This window comes from Mastigoproctus giganteus, chromosome 6 (assembly GCF_048544385.1).
Source record: "Mastigoproctus giganteus isolate SK-2022 chromosome 6, ASM4854438v1, whole genome shotgun sequence".
NCBI lineage: Eukaryota > Metazoa > Arthropoda > Arachnida > Uropygi > Thelyphonidae > Mastigoproctus > Mastigoproctus giganteus.
In genome coordinates this window covers 33,103,685-33,121,893 of record NC_143580.1, presented here as the reverse complement: position 1 = coordinate 33,121,893, position 18,209 = coordinate 33,103,685, and the positions used below count along the sequence as shown (strand labels likewise).

At 37.9% G+C, this 18,209-nt stretch overlaps 1 protein-coding gene across 1 annotated transcript in view; it reads left to right on the top strand.

The window, feature by feature from the left end:
• The window catches only part of LOC150084143 (bestrophin-2-like), a 66,509-nt gene that overhangs the window by 13,204 nt on the left and 35,096 nt on the right, over positions 1-18,209 (top strand). Inside the window, exon 4 of the mRNA XM_090375062.1 lies at positions 2,678-2,832. Within this exon, the coding sequence (XP_090231188.1) occupies positions 2,678-2,832 (155 nt within the window). The remainder of the gene's footprint in view (positions 1-2,677; positions 2,833-18,209) is intronic.

The following is an 18,209-nucleotide window of genomic DNA, read 5'->3' as shown; positions in this document are numbered from 1 at the left end:
AAACAGACGGTGGGTGTTATGGTCTGGAGTAGAAGTTGAATCCCACGGGAGCTTGAAACCTTCCCGAAGTGGGGGGGGGTAACCTGACCTTTTTTCTTTAGAATCACTAATTGAATCACGAACAGGGTCATATTGGAAGTTCTGGCGTTGTAAAAAATGTTTGTAATGTAGTTTCACTGGTAAACTTTTTTGAAGTTTGCCGTGCTTCTTGTGTGTGCTTCCGTTGCCTTTTTTTTTCTTAATAAACAATCTATCCACTAGTCCACCAGTGATTCTAAAGAAAAAAGGTCAGGTTATCCCCTCCACTTTGGGAGGGTTTCAATCTCCCATGGGATTCAATTTCTACTCCTGACCGATAACACCCACTGTCTGTTTACCGAGCGAGCAACAATACAAATGACGTTACGGCAAAGTACTTTTACCGGTAAATTTCATCGAACTTTTGCATGCTTCTCATGCAGGCTTTCTATACCTTCACCAAAAATTATTAATAAAAACATCATACATCAAAATTGTTGCTTAACAGCCAAATTCTAGATAGTGCAAATTATTCATTCTTTTTTCAAATAAATGCAAACATCTTTCAGCAGTATCATGCAAATCACAAGGCAGAACAAAGAGTATATACTAAATGATGCATTCTTGATTTATACACCTCTTTCAAAATATGGTTCTACTGCAACTACATACATCTGCCATCGGGCAGCTTTACTGAAAGCAGTCTTTTAGTCCTCTGTCTTAAGCATTCATATCACAGTACTATACCATCTCAGAACTATCCCTTCCATGAGGGTATTCCATGCAGATGTTCTGAAAGTCAATTGTAAATACAGAAGGAAAACAGTGGCTCATGTACATACAGTATCCTGAGCTGGATATCATCATTCTTCTCTTTCTTGGTGATTCCCTTTTACTTCTCTCTCTCTCAGTAGTTCAGAATTTTTTTTTTGCCTGGTTCAGCATAAGCCTCAGGCTTCCTTGAACCATAAGGCTAATAATAATAATAATAATAATAATAATAATAATAGCCCAGCAGAGCTGCTTACCTTAAAATTTTTGCCAATTCCTGATAACTGTTTTGTGCAGTGTGAATTTAATATAAATGGAGTTAATTTTTTCTTATTGTTGAAAGCAATACTTATTTCATATTTTCCAAGAGAAAAATTAAAGAAATAAATCTCCATTTGCAATAAAAGCTAAACTTTTCTGTTCTTGGAAATTTATCTCTAAGTTAATCATTGAACTTAAACAAATGATGTAATAATGATACTTCAATTGAATTGATACTTTACAACAGGCTGGCTACTGCAATCACCTAGAGATTACTAATTTCATTATGGTTAGTGTAATAATTAATATACCATATATAAGTATTTCACCCTTAAGATTCTGCTTTTCAATAGCTCTCTTTGAGAGCAAAACACTGTTAGCATTAGTAGAGGCATATGATGCAAGAAAGCAAGCTTATACAGCATCAGCCAAAACAAAAAAAACTTCCCATTTCACCCATCCATTCACTCCAAAAGTTTGTCCAGTTCTTCCTTGAATCTATTTAAGCTATCAACTTCCAAAACGACCGACGGAAGTTTGTTCTAGCAATCAACCACCCGCTGGCTAAAGGCAAATTTCTGCACATCTGTTCTACAACTGTCTTTCCTCAATTGAATTTATGCCTACTCGAGTGCAAAATCTGAGCAAGAGGAAGAATCCCACCATCACTGAGTTTTCTCAAACCATTCAAGGCCTTATACACTTCAATCAAATCATCTTGCAGGTGCATAGTCTCCAGATGCTGCAATTTGCAGAACTTAAACCTTTCTTGGTAAGAGCAACCCTTTTTTTCCCCTCACCAATCTTTTCGCCCTTCTTTGTATTCATTCCAGCAGCTCTACATCCTTCCTAAAATGAGACCTCTAGACCTGTATGCAGTACTCAAGGTGAGGCCTAACCATTGCCTTATACAAGGGGATAATCACTTCCTTATCCCTGCTAGCAAAATTCCTGTATATCATTGGCAAGACCACATGAGCTGCTCTGGCAGTCTATGTGCACTGCTCAGAACACTTCATATCTGACTGCACAATTACCTCTAGGTCTTTTTCATTCTCCACTACCCTGAGTGTAGTACTGCACAGTTGGTATGTTACTCTGGGGTTACTGCTACCCGTATTCAGTACTCCCCATATACAGTTTGTTCTCTTTCCCAAACAAAAGGTTTGAAATAAAACAGCATGTTGTTTTTAGACATAATAAGAAAATACAAAAAAATCACCAGATTGGCTGAAATACAGGTACCTCTATGCCCCACTGAAAATTTAATTTTAGTTTTCTTTATATTATAGATGCTCTGGGGAAATTACCCCTACAGAGGGAGGGAGGGAATGTCACATGAGTCTTCCCCATTAAAAATAGGGATATTTATCTTAATAATGCTAGTATTATCTCAAATATGAGTAATTATCTGTTTTCCTTTTCATCCTGCAAATCAGGTTAATGTTATCAAATCCCTTAAGAAAACTTTTAAAAACTCCTGTGCATTTTAGATGACTAATTAATAATTTCCATAATAGTGTAATTGGTATAATTTTCATAACGATATTATTTAATGTAATCTCGTTTACAATTTTTTTATTGATACAAAAAATTGAGAATGCAATGAACATCTTAATGAATATAGGCCTTCTGACAGAGGAAGAACGAAAATTTTATGAATCACTGAATATTCCAACTGGCAAATGGTGGATACCCACACACTGGTTTTGTGCCCTGGCAATGAGGGCTCGTAAAGAAGGAAGAATCAAAGAAATAGTTCAAATGCAAGGAATGTTTCAGGTAGGAATTTTTTTAATTTTGTTTGTGCTGAGTTTTTGAGCAGGAATTTCTGCTTTAGTAAGAGGGCAGAATCTAGGAAATAACTAATAATTAAATTACAATGACATACACTTGCACCATGTTACATACTTTATTCTGAAAGTAACAATTTGTAACAGAAATAGTTAAATGTTAAAATAGTTTAGCATTTGTTTGGAATTATTATCTTGTTTGGATTATTATCTCTGCATTGTTTATTCAAGTTCACAATTGTGTGTACACATCCTCTGATTGTAAATTTTGCTTATTATTGTTATCAGCATGGTGCAAGGAAGCCTGAGGCTTATGCTGCACCAGCCAAAACAAATTTGAGTACCCTGAGAGGGAGGGAATCACCAAAAAGGAGAATGATGATATCCAGCTCAGGACCCTGGGTGTGCCAAGCCCATGCTCACCAGATGTGAGCCCCTGGAGTTATATTACAATACAGAGCTGACAATTGCCCTGAGCATCATTTCAAGACAAATTAGGAGTGCCTCTCAGTATTGGCACCTTAACTAGTATTGCCAGCTCTTTTGACAGTCTCTGTAACCACAGGAAGTGATGAAAAGAGAGTCACTGCTGTAAATTATCCACTAAGTTTATGTCTATGCCTCATGTTAAGTTTATGCTTTTGCACAGTGCAGTGGAAAGCAGAGCTAAGTCTATTCATAAAAAAGTTAGATGATTAGGGTTTCTGACTATGATTTGTTCAGTTAATTAACCTAAATGGAGTTTAAATGCTATTGACTCTTTCTGTGGAATTTAATTAAGTGGTACTGAACATACAGCAGGGTCAGAAATTTTTTGTAGATGAAATATACATTTTTTTTTTTTTTTTTTGCCCCTGGTGAAATTTCTATCTCACATGAATGATGAGTTAAGGAAATCTCTCACTCAGGGTACCATTCAAGTCATCACTGGCTCTATTATGACAGCACACCCACTTAGCATTCTATCGGGTTGAAATGCTGTATCAGGATGAAAATATAATTTTAAAAATGAATAAATTACAGCAATAATAATAAATGTTTTGTAAGGTCTACCCTTGTTTTTCTTCAATACATTATCACTGAGAGTAAATAAGTAAATAAGATGTTACCAAGACAGTTTATATGCTATCTAAAAAATTACTAAATGCTGCCCCTGTAGAAGTGGCATCTAACACAGTCACCTTTCCAAATCCTTGCAACTAGGCAATTCTTTATAATTCTGTATTCCTTGTGCATTTCATTCGTAAATTCTCTGTTGGTCTGCCTGCATGATGAAACCACATTTTTATAGAGAAAAATCTGATAGCATTAAACCAGAGCTGTAATGCTCAATATGTTCTACGTTGATATCAATATTTGTAAAATAATAAGAGAAGTTTACCTCAATATAACACATAGAACACTTATTATTTTATTATTATTGGCCATATAGTGCAAGTAAACCTGAGGCTTATGCTGCACCAGTCAAAAAAAAAAAATTCCTGCATTACCCTGAAAGAGAGAGAGAGAGAGAGAATCAGAAGTAGAAGAGAATCACCAAGAAAGAGAAGAATGATATCCAGCTCAGGACCCTGGGTTTCCTAAGCCCATACTCACCAGATGTGAGCCCCTGGGGATAAATGATACTTTCCAGCAATTAAAACAAAAAAATCGAAAATCTTACATTACAGTAAAAAATAGTTAAAAATCAATTGAACACAATTAAAAATTAAATAAAAGAAATTTAATGAAGGAAGGAAAATCGTTTTGCAATTTTTTCGTTAAATTTCTTTTAATTAATTTATTTAATTTTTAATTGTTTTCAATTGATTTTTAATTATTTTTTACTATAATGTAAGATTTTCATTTTAATTGCTGGAGAGTATCATACAGAAGTGTTCTACGTATTATATTGCGGTAAACTTCTCTTATTATTTTACAAATTTAGAAAAATCATATAATTAGCTTTTATATAAACCATAAAATTGGGTATCGAAATTTTTTTCTTATGCATTTCATTTGTAAATTCTCTGTCGGTTTGCAGGATGAAAAACCACATTTTCCAAGAGAAAACCATACACTTCCTCAGCTGTGATTAATTAATTAACACACATTGTGAAAAAATCCCATAAACTTGACCAAAACTGTTTCTCATCTTCAGCCAGTAACAAAAGTCAAATCCACACCTTTTTCTACATTTCATAGAACAGGGAATCCAGCTAATGTGCTTCATCATAAGTGTTATATTAATAATGGAACTGTAAAATTGCAAAAATTGAGCCACACAACCTGTTCTATTACTAAACTTAAAATATGTCTACTCATCTAATTATATCCGATTGTTTTTCTTAACAAAGCTATTTGGTCACATTTGTAGGTTAAGAACTGACATCATAATATCTCTTCCCTTAAGTTGAATCATCTCTGGACCCAGTTACTAGAAATTGATTTTTCAAATTTGTGCAAATAATTTTACAAAAGGTACTAGGAAAGTTTTGCAATACAGCTTTGTTTATTTAATTTTTTCAAAGTAATTTCCTCTACATTCAATACACCTCTCCATCCTCCGAAACCAATCTTTAAACCAGTTCTGCCAAGTTTCACTAGGGAGTAAAGCACACTCGTTGTCCCAAGCCCGTAGAAGGTCCTCATCACTGGAAAACCGCCTCCCTTTTAGCTTCATTTTCACATGCGGGAACAGTGCAAAGTCACAGGGAGCAAGGTCTGGACTGTAGGGAGGGTGCTCGAGAAGTTTCAGTCCTGTCGTGGTCAAATATTCGGTGCAGGCTTTGGCGCGGTGAGCTGCAGCATTATCGTGATGGAGGTACCAGGTGTCCATTCTTGACTTTGGCCGCAGGTTCTTCATAGATCCAATGACTTTAGGCAGGCATTGTTCAGTATACCACTTAGCTGTGACTGTCTTCTGCGTGTCCAAAACGACACGTTCCACAACTCCACTCGATTTGAATCTATCATTTTCTTCTTTACAGATCGGGATTTTCTGACAATTACGGGTGTGTCGTCATCATCAAAGACCCAAACTTTGTTTTGAGCCTTGGTCGGCAGATCGTAATAGTACAGCCAAGTCTCGTCACCTGTCACGATGTTGTTCACATACCGAGATTGTCCCTTATCAAACTTTTTTAACATCTCCCGGCACCAAGTCACACGTCGTGTCATCTGCTCTTCAGTCAGTTGATGCGGCACCCAGAGAGAACAAAGTTTCTTCACGTACAAATGATCTTGCAGAATCGAACGAATTGCTGGTGCATTTAGGCCCAAAGTATCCTCTATCTGTTGGTAGGTCACTCGCCTGTTTTCGTCAAGCATTTTCCTCACAGCAGTAACGTTTTTTCCTCCGTAACTGACGTTCGTGGCCTTCCCGGCCTCTCAGAATCCTCCAGAGTGAAATTTCCCCTTTGGAATTCTCTATACCACCTGAATATCGTTGTACGATGTGGACAATCATCATCTAGTGCAAGAGTCATTTCTTCTAAGCACTGGTCTATGGTTAAACCACGCACGAAATTATACCGCAAAACTGTCCCCATCTCATTTCGTGACCACGATGCCATCGCAAGCACTTTACACTCTCACTACTAATGAATAACTGAGCCCATCGACTTGGCGCGGCGGCTACTATGCACGTATGAACATGTCTCAACATGCAGCAACAAGCAGCTTCCTGTGATTCATTGTTGCATCATATTGCAAAACTTTCCTAGTACCCTTTGTATTTATAAAGAATGCATACACAACAAGCATGAATTGCATTTTCACTATACACAAATTTTAAATTATAAAAATAAATTAAATTATAATCATAGTACTACTCCTATCACTTATCAAAACACACACACACAAAAATATCTTTAAATGTAGTTGGCTTTTCAGAAATACTTTATCAAATTAAAGATACAAATAATCAAAGCCATAACTAGGTGTTCCTGTACCTGAGGCAAAATTAAAATTTTGCACTTCTTATCCTTCCCCATAAACAAAAATTCCAAATTGACAATGAATAAATAAATAAATAATGAAATTATGCAAAATGCATGTTGTGCTCAATCATTTGTTTCTATTTCAAAGTTTAAAAAGTTATAATAAATAACATATATTATTTTTAAATCCAGAATTTCTGCAATGATGGTTTTCATTTGCCCAGGAAAACTGCCCCATTACCCAGCCATAGCTATGGTGGTATTGGAATTTTTCCATCAGCTTAATTTCAGAACTCCTATTTTCTGAACAAAAACAGAGGAGTTTTTGTTAATATGCTGTGTGGTCTTGTACCTGGTTTTAGTGGCATTAAACCTCAGCCATTTTATCAGACCATAGTTCATCTTGAAGAAGCATAGTTTGATTTTGGCTATGCAGGTTCAAGAGAAATCTTTCATCATTGTCATTAATAAACATTAAATTAAAATTAGTGCAAAATTAAAATTTAAAAAGTAAAAATTCAAAAGTAAAAAGAAGTGCAAAATTAAAATTTTGCACTTCTTATCCTTCCCCATAAACAAAAATTCCAAATTGACAATGAATAAATAAATAAATAATGAAATTATGCAAAATGCATGTTGTGCTCAATCATTTGTTTCTATTTCAAAGTTTAAAAAGTTATAATAAATAACATATATTATTTTTAAATCCAGAATTTCTGCAATGATGGTTTTCATTTGCCCAGGAAAACTGCCCCATTACCCAGCCATAGCTATGGTGGTATTGGAATTTTTCCATCAGCTTAATTTCAGAACTCCTATTTTCTGAACAAAAACACAGGAGTTTTTGTTAATATGCTGTGTGGTCTTGTACCTGGTTTTAGTGGCATTAAACCTCAGCCATTTTATCAGACCATAGTTCATCTTGAAGAAGCATAGTTTGATTTTGGCTATGCAGGTTCAAGAGAAATCTTTCATCATTGTCATTAATAAACATCAGAAACCCACTTGCTATGCTGGTTCACTCTGATATATAGCCATTTATGACTATTCTTTGTCTCCTGGCCTTCAGCAAAGTTCAAATCCACCAAATCATCATTCTTCTCTTCCTTGGAGCCAAAAAAAATTCCCAAGTCATCCTCTCTCAGGGCGACTTGGAATTTTTTTTGGCTGGTGCAGCATAAGCCTCAGGCTTCCTTGCACCATATGGCTAATAATAATAATAATATCTCACTCTTAAGTTGAACCTAAATCCAAGGTTGAATACTTAGCCCTTGGTCTTCAGAGGGAGCAAAGATCTTGCTACTGAAATGAAATGCAGAAAAACATATGAATCTTATTTATTTCAACTACTGTGGCAAAATATGCCCATGCAATCCTATAGTATTGTATTTCTCTGCAGTTCTACCTTGCACCAGTTTATACAATAACCTCTCATGTAGAGGTTACTGTATAAAAAGCTTTACTTAAATTTAGATATATGGAGTTATTTATTTTCATATTCCGGTGTTCTTTCAGCTTTTATAGTGTCTTTTTTTGGATAGGAACAATAATTACTTGTGAATATTTCATACTAATAATCGATATATTGTCCATCGCAATTACAAAACTAGAAAATTCTCCACGAACTCTTCCGACCTATTTCTCAGGTCTGAAATTGCGTTTACCAAACACAAAGAAAGAAAATTCATTTTCTTTGCGTTTGGTAAACAGAATTGACATTATCGCCTATGGGAGTGGACACTCCACAGAATAGTAACATATCTTACTTCTCTGTGTACTGTGAGACACTATATACAGAGAAGTTGGATATGCTACTAGTCTGCGCTCCAGACTGTCGGAGATACGGCAGTGATTGATAGGAGGAGACTCCGCCCACTCTCTGCTTTCCGGCATACATTCCAGTCAAGGGTCACGTGATCTCCAGAAAATGCCGGAAATACGTATCACGGCCATGGTGTTAATATTTTGTCGTCTTTGTTTGTTTGGTTTTGCTTGTTCAGACCTGAATAATAGTGGGGGAAGGAATCCCCACAAAAGCGGGGATCTGACCGTCTGGGGAGTCCCCCAGAATAAAAAATCATTACTAAATATCACTGATCAAAGTGACGTCTTCTCTACCCCTCTCCTGATATCTGATTGGCTGATTTCGGTACATACGCAATTTCCTACATTTGCGTTCCTGATTGCTAATTCGCTTGTGGTTCACTTTTTGGTTAGCCTTGGTTGTTTGCGGGTGTATTCTTGCTGCTGCCGTGATTTCTTTTGCGTACGTTATTTTTTACTTTGTTTCTTCTCAGTTCAATCCAATGGAGCGTATCAGTGCGAGAATGTTGTCTCGTTTGGAAAATGAAGGTTGCAAGAGTGTGATAGATTGGTGCATGAAAATGAAACTGATTGCATCTGAGTATAAATGTGTGCAGTGTGGAAGTATGATGAGTTTGGCCACGCGCAAGGACCGGTCGGATGGTTTCGAGTGGGTGTGCAGAAAGAAAGGGGCCAATCCTCATTATGTTAAAAGGTCTGTGCGAAAGGGGTCGTGGTTCGCCGACAGCAAACTCAGTATCATCGATGTGCTCCTTCTCACCTATTATTGGGTTGTGAAGGTGCCCGTTGATGTTATGATGAATGAGGTTGGTGTCGGATCCGCGACCGTGAGTGACTGGAGGAGTTTTTGTCGTGAGGTATGTGTCGATGTGTGTGTGAGAGAAAGTTGTATGATTGGCGGAGTGGATGTTATTGTTGAGTTGGATGAAAGTAAGTTCGGTAAGAGAAAATGTAATCGTGGTGAAAGAATGAATGGGAAATGGGTGATTGGTGGAATTGAACGAGGAGGAGTAAGGTGTTTTTTCAGGGTCGTTGGAGATAGGAGTAAAGAAGTTCTCATAGACATTATTAAGACTTCCATTTTGCCCGGTACCACTATAGTATCGGGTTGCTGGAAGTCTTATGATTGCCTAGGGGACGAAGGGTTTAAGCAACTCGCTCTAAACCACTCGCTTCACTTCAGCGATCCTGAAACTGGCAGTAACACCAACAGTATTGAGGGTACATGGAGTGCCATTAAACGCCAACTGTCATCGAGAATAGTCGATGATCAGTTAGACTCCTACCTCGCAGAATACATGTGGAGGCGTAGCCATTCCGGCAGCAGCGACTTGACGATGTCTTTCCTGAATGCCGTTGCAGAAATATGCAAGCCGGCATGCGATGACAGTAGTTGAGGGCATCCCGCTAATCAGGTGAGTGATTTCTTTTTTGGTGGTTATGTGGTTTCTTGACGATTTGAATTGTTTAGCAGCAGTAGTTGTAGTGCTTGTTAGTGTCAAAAAAATAATTGTTTCTATCCTTTTTCCATGCGTAAACATAAGCTAATGCCTCACTGATTGCATTTGAGTGAGGCATTTCTGTATTACGTACTTCGTACGCATTTAAAATTTTTTATCCAAATATCTGGTATTTTTGAGGTCCTAATATTTTTATGGTATGATTTCAACAGACCATATTCTTCATACAGCAAATTTATTGCCCCAGGGGCTCACATCTGGTGAGTATGGGCTTGGCACTCCCAGGGTTCTGAACTGAATGTCATCTTTCTTGGTGATGCATTTCTACTTCTCTCTCTTTTCTTTTTTTTTTTTTTTTTTTTTTTTTTTTGTCGGTGCAGCGCAATCCTCAGGCTTCCTTGCACCGTATGGATTATAATAATATTGATATTGGGAGTTTTAAATAAAAAGAAGTTTGTTGCCTGAGCCTTAAAACATTACAATGAAATAAAAAAAAGTCAAGTAGAATGTAAAAGGTTACAAAGTAAGAATAATATAAATACAGTATTCTATAACCCTCTTTGTAAATAGGATAGAATGTCGTCATCTAAACAGGGTGTTTTATGATTTCTGCTTTTTTAAAAAAGGGGTATCTTGGAAATTTATTATAATTCTAAAAAAGTATTATACCCCAAAATGGGGTATGTCTGACAACCCTACTGCAACATCTATGTGTTATTCTCTTTGAGGAAAGTTGAAGTGAATTGCTACAGTTTATCCACTTCTTCGAATTTTGAAGAAGATATAGAAAATGCATGTCCTTTTCTTGTAGCTGAGAAAAGAAAAGAGAGTACACAATGGATACAAGACATAAACTGGAAGAGAACAGAAAAGGGCAAATTGCATCATTTATTGCAGGTCTTAGAAGATGAAAATTGTTTTAAGATGTACTTACAGATACATTTGATATTGATATTTATTTATTAAAGCGGTCCCAGCCAACCAATGGCAACCCCACTGTCAGTTACACATAATTTAGTGGTACTCTTATATACTTCCTCTCCTGTTTGCCCAAGTACAGGGAGGAAAAAAACTTGCCATGATCAAAAAAGATTGATATGAACAAACTGAAAATAATCAAATTACATAAAAAATATACATATAATTAAATTTCAAACAAAAGTCCAAATTTCATTGGAAGGATCTGTTCATGGTCTGTTGGAAAGCCAGCAGCACAAGGAGTTGCCGAGAATAGAAATGCCAGTGCAAGGAGCTGGAGTTGCAGTAGCTATGGCAGACTCAAGCCTCCACGATTTCACAGGACTTTAGATAATTTGTCACCACACCATACCGCATTACAAATCCGAGGCTTCCAGATGCAGAAGTCTTCCGCCTAAGAAATATTGCAGTTGCAAAAGCTTGGAAAGCCAAGAAGTTCTTCTCCTATTTATCAACTAGAATTGTCTCGCAGCCTTCTGCCATAAGATTGAGATTACTAACCCGAGATACCAATTCAATTCCTAGGTCGCTGTACCCCTCACAGTTGTACATAATGTTCCCATGATTCTCTTTCGCCACAATGGAAACTAGATCTTTCATTAATTCCTAAATCATGCAACTTTGTATTAATCGAACCATGACCACTCAATAAGAACATAGCTTGTAAGTTTGGGGCAAACCATTTGAATTTTATCAAGGCTGCCTTAAATCTGGGAAAAATTGGGTTATCTGCCGTTTATCACAAACACTAACGCTCTTGCCAGACTTTTACCAAAGCATCCCAGATTCTTGCCCTTTCCTTTTTGAGATCTGCCAAGATGTCCACCTCTATATTCAGAAAGGAACAGGGAATGCCATGGTGGATGAAGTAAGCCAATGCACAATACACCAAATGCAGATCAATAGGCAATTTTCCAGTCACAACCTGCAAAGCTGGGGTCTACACAATTCTGCATGCCATGCACATCCTAAGGAGCATTACTCTTTGAATGGAACTGAGCTTTCAAGTAAATACTTTGGGGATAAATGCACATTCACACCATGGGGATAAATACACATTCATATAGCAAGTTCAGTGCTTTACCTTTTATTCCCCAGCCAACTCTAGTGATTTGAGTAATCCCAATAAATTTCCTCACCTTTTCTGATAGATAAGTAACATGTGAGTTGAAAGTCAAAGATCTGTCAAACAATGCCTAGATATTTTAATTGCCTTGCCGATTTTATGCTTGACCCATTCATTCTCACAACTGGAGATGCCAGGTAGGTAAAGTGCCTGCCTGGCAACCCAAAGGTCGCGGGTTCGATTCCCGCCTTGGGCTTGGATCACAGTAAAATGCAAAAACTTTGGGAGGTGCATTATGGCCATAGAAGCTGATGCGCCAACAACTAACAAAAAAAAAAAATTGGGGGTCTTCTACTTGAAAAATGACCCTTGAAGACCATTGTCCTTGTTTTGGTTCTTGATACAGTCAGTTTATGTAACCTACACCAGTTATTAAGTTCAAGCAAAATGCTGTGACCAGGTTTCTAGTTGCATCCATGAATTTTGTTCAATAAGCAGCACAAAAAGAATGATCCACGATCTTATCGACCTATTGCCCTCCTCCCTGGATTAGGAAAGGTGTTTGAAAGAATGCTGCCGAGGTGGATTACTGACTATACTGAAAAAACTTAGGCTGGTCTGGCAGACAGTATGGGTTTACTCCAGGTCGTGGAAAAGATTTGCTTTGGGCATTGCGAAACTATATATTAGGCTTGAACAGTAAGTATGTCCTTGGAATCTTTATTGACTTTGAGGGAGCTTTTGACTCCATTCAATGTGGCAGCGTTCTTATGATGTTGAGACTTGCAGACTGTTCAACTAAGATCTTTAGAGTGGTCAAGGACTACTTCACGCATAAAATGACTGTTAAGTCGTTGGTTGGTTCTATTATACGAGAGGTGACCAGGGGATGCCCGCAAAGATTGGTTTTTGGACCACTAATGTGGAACCTAGTTTTGTAGGACTAGTTGCGTAGGAACTTCGAGCATACAGAGATGGTGGCATATGCAGAAGGCGCAAAAAAAATTTTTTTTTTGACATATACAAGTCGGACCTCTTAATGACTTCTTTAGTGCTGCTACTAAACATGAATAACAGTTAAAGGGATTACCATTCTGTACTTAGTGGTACTCATAAAACCTATCGAACCTCATGTTCCACCTACCTGGAAGTCGTGCTGGTCAGCTGATTGGTTAACTGTTCACCAGTAGAGGAACTCCCCGACTTATGTAATATTCAACTTTTTTTTTTTTTTCCGGTGCAGACTGAAAAAAAATATGGAATTTATTTTGCATCTGTAGGGATAAATGGAGGTATTGTGAAAATATCGTAATTGCACTACACTTTCATCGTTATCATATGTTCCCATTATAAGAATCAATTTTGAACACCTTTGTGATATTTTTCTAAAGTACATTTCTGGAGGTTGCAACCAAAAACATTAAAAACAATTTGCACTTTCTTGTTTATTGGGCTTTCTGTGTTAGTGCAATCTATTATAAATGGGTAGTTATTGCATTTGCGATAATCCCGATAACTGGAATTCTGTGGGTTTTTATGTTATGGTATTATGGTGAAATGTGTTCCCCCTTCACTGACATCTTCAATCATATAAAAAACAAATTTTCAGAAACTTCTGTTCATTCCAGTTTACTTATTACAATGGTGAAGGGACCAACGGAAAGTGCAAGTGCTGGCAGTGCTAGGAAACGAAACAAAATTGATTTAGAAATGAAGATGATTAAGAAGTACAAAGCAGGACAAAGTTTGTCATCTATTGCAAGGGAATTAGGTCTTTCTGCTTCAACAGTGAATACTATTTTGAAGGGCAGTGCATGTATAAAAGAACATGTCAATGGATCAATGCACTTAAGATCAACAGTGTTTGTATCGAAGTGCTATATCGAAGATGAAACAGCTATTAATAATATAGATGGAAAATCAGATTCAGAAGCAAGTTCTCCCAAGTCCAATGGTCATTCAAGCAAAGGCAAGAAGTATTTATGTAGATATTAAGAATAAATATGGTGAACTCCAAGCCAAATTCATGGAAAGCAACGGGTGGTTTAATAGGTTCAAGCATTGTGCTGGTTTCTAAAACATTAAAGTATGCGGTGAAGTCGCCAGTGCCGATTCTGCAGTTGCAGAGAAATTTTGTGATGCGTTGGAAAAAATTATTGATGAAGGCAGCTATTCAATGCAGCAAATTTTTAATGTTGACAAGACAGCTCTAGCTCTGTATTGGAAAAAAAATGCCAGATTAAACATACATTGCCAAAGAGGAAGCGACAATGGCAGGTTTCAAGGCTTCAAAAGATAGGGCCACCCTCTTGCTTGGGGCTAATGCAGTGGGAGATTACAGATTAATACCACTGCTTGTGTACCATTCTGGAAATCCTCGTGCATTTGCGTGCATCAATAAAGCCACCCTACCCCTGCATTTCTGATTGTACCAGAGAGCATGGATAACAATATCGCTGAGGATTGGTTTAAATGCTGCTTCATTCCCAAGGTTGACAAATATTGTAAAGACAACGACGTTCCTTTCAAAATTTTGTTTCTATTAGATAATGCTCCTGGACATCCTACGCATCTAGATGATTTCAATTCGAACGTGATGGTTCGAACGTGATGGTCATATTTCTACTGCCAAACACGACTTCACTCATCCAACCTATGGATCAGGGTGTTATTTTGAATTAAAAGCATACTATTTACTATATTTATCAATGATATTGATGAAGGTATATCAGGCTTAATGCCCAACTTTGCAGATTATATGAAGGTTGGGATGGTAGTTAATGATAGTATGCAACAGGATCAAGAAAAGTTGGGCAGATGGGCTGATAGGTGACAACTGAAGTTTATCATTCACAAATGAAAAGTACTGCATATGGGTAGCAGTAACCCCAGAGTAACGTACCAGCTGTGTGGTACTCAGGGTAGTGGAGAGTGAAAAGGACCTGGGAATAATTGTGCAGTCAGATATGAAGTTGTCTGAGCAATGAAGACAGGCAGCTGGAAAAGCTCATGGGATCTTGTTAGTGATATACAATTTTGCCAGCAGGGATAAGGAGGTAATTGTTCCCTTGTATAAGGCAATGGTCAGACCACATCTTGGGTACTGCATACAGGTCTGGAGGCCTCATTTTAGGTAGGCTGTAGAGTTGCCGGAATAGTACAGAGAAGGGCAATGAGATTGGTGTGGGGAACAAAGGGTTGCTCTTACCAAGAAAGGCTTAAGTTATGCAAATTGCAGAGTTGTGAGAATAGACACCCTGTAAGGTGATGTGATTGATATGTATAAGGCCTGGAATGGTTTGAGGAAGCTCAATGCTGGTGGGATTCTTCCTGATCTGATTATGCACCTGAGAGGGCATAAACTCAAGTTGAGCAAAGACAGTTGTAGAATAGATGTGCAGAAATTTGCCTTTATCCAGCGGGTAGTTGATTGCTGGAACAAACTTCCATCTGTCATGGGCGTTGTTTGATAGCTTAAATAAATTCGAGGAACTGGACAAACTTTTAGAGGGAATGGGTTCGTAAAATGGGTTTTTTTTTTTTTTTTTTTTTTTTTTGCTGATGCTGTATAAGCTTGCTTTCTTGCATCATATATGCTAATGCTAATGACACCACTTGGTGTGCCATAGGATAAGCATGTGCTATTCCATGCTGTTTTTTTTTTTTTTTTTTTTTTTTCCCCTCTCTTTTTTTGTTCAATTATTCCTGTAAGCTATTTTATCATCCATCTTGGCATTCTTATTTTATGGTATTTCCTCACTGAAAAGAATTTGTTTTTGGCATATTTGGCATTCACCTGCCTCTCTCAAAATTGAATCATCTTTCCCTTTTCCTTTTGTGGATTTATTGGATGATTGTTTTCTACATCAGCATGTTAGGGAGGCAACTAGAGGAAGTAATACTCTTGATTTGATTATCAGTAGTGATTCTTCATGCATTAAGAATCTGCAGATAAATGAACCACTGGGTGGCAGTGATCACAGTGTGCTGAAGTGGGATTTACTCAAAGAGGTAACTACCATTAGGGGTAAAGGGAAGGGTTATTGCTTTCGTAAAGGCGACTACGATGGACTGAGACAGTATTTAAATTCTATGCAGTGGGACCAACTGATGATGTTACCAACAGCAAATTCAAAATGGGAAGCATTCAAAGAACTTATCTTGGAAGCTACTAGGCTTTACATACCAACTAAGAAATATTGTTCAAGGTTTAGGCATAAGTGGATGTCAGATGAACTAATGAGACATATGGCAGAGAAGAAAAATGCATGGGATACACATAAATTAACAAGTGACACAGAAGCCTATGATAGATATAAGTTGACCTGTAAGGGAGTTACAAAGGAGGTTAGGCAGGCGAAGGCAGATTACGAGAAATCTTTGGCAAGGGATGCAAAGAAAAACAGCAAGGAGTTCTTTACTTATGTAAACTCTAGAAGGAAGGGGATGAATCAGATTGGTCCACTTGATATCGATGGGTCAACTGTTGATGATCCTGCTCAGGTAACTAACAAACTAAATGAATATTTTGCATCGACATTCACACATGAGGAGTTATTCAGCGAGTGGAATGCCAGAGGTGTATTCAACTCTGACAGTAAGCTAGAGAATCTTGTAATAACTGAGAGTAAAGTGGAGGAGAAATTGTTGAAGATAAATACAAGAAAGGCACTTGGGGTGGATGGGATCTATCCAGTTATATTAAAGGAGGCAGCAAAGGAAGTAAGCAAACCCTTAGCCATAATTATGAGAGCTTCCTTGGACTCAGGGGAAGTACCCATGGACTGGAGATGTGCAAATGTGACCCCAATTCACAAAGGAGGATCAAAGGGCGACACAAGTAATTATAGACCTGTTAGTTTAACTTCTGTTCCTGGAAAATTAATGGAGGCACTGGTTAAAGAAGCACTGCAGGATCATCTAGACAAGACTTCAGTTATAGCTCAGACACAGCATGGATTTGTTAAGGGGAAGTCTTGCCTGACCAATTTTATTGGATACTATGATGCAGTCAGAAAAGAACTGGATGCAAGGAATAACTTTGATATTATATACTTAGATCTTAGAAAGGCTTTTGATACTGTTGCACATGGAAGACTGCTGCACAAATTGGAGCAGTATAGCATTGGAGGCAAATTGCTGCTATGGATAAAGGGGTGGTTGAGGGGGAGAAAACAGAGAGTGGTAATCAATGGACACTGCTCATCGTGGACTGATGTTATTAGTGGAGTCCCTCAGGGCTCAGTGTTGGGTCCATTATTGTTTTCTGTATTTATAAATGATATTGATGATGGTATATCAAGCTTAATGTCCAAGTTTGCAGATGATACAAAGGTTGGCAGGGTTGTCAAGGACACTACTGACACTATGCTGCTGCAACAGGATCTGGAAAGGTTGAGCAGATGGGCTGAGAGGTGGCAAATGAAGTTTAACATTGACAAATGTAAAGTACTACACATGCGAAACAGCAACCCCAGAGCAACATATAAACTCTGTGGTACTACACTGACAGTGGTAGAGAATGAAAGGGACCTGGGGGTGGTTGTGCAGGCAGATATGAAGTTCTCTGAGCAGTGCAGACGGGCTGCAAGAGTAGCTCATGGTGTATTGTCGATGATATATAGGAATTTTTCTAGCAGGGATGAGGAGGTGATTATTCCCTTGTATAAGGCAATGGTCAGGCCACACCTTGAGTACTATATACAGGTCTGGAGGCCTCATTTCAAGAAGGATGTAGAGATGCTGGAACGAGTATAGAGAAGGGCAACAAGGTTGGTGAATGGAATAAAGGGGTGTTCTTACGATGAAAGGCTTAAGTTTTGCAAATTACAGTGTCTGGAGACTAGGCACCAGCGAGGTGATCTGATAGAATGGTTTGAGCATGCGCATTGCTGATGGGATTCTTCCTCTTGCTCAGAATAATCACCTGAGGACATAGATTCAAGTTGAGGAAAGACAGATGTAGGATAGACGTGAGGAAACTTGCCTTTAGGCAGCGGGTGGTTGGTTGGTGGAACAGACTTCCATCCCTTGTCATGGAGGTTGATAGCCTGAATAAGTTTAAGGCTTAGCTGGACAGGTATTTCGAACGAACAGAGGGGTGAAGTGGAAGTGGTTA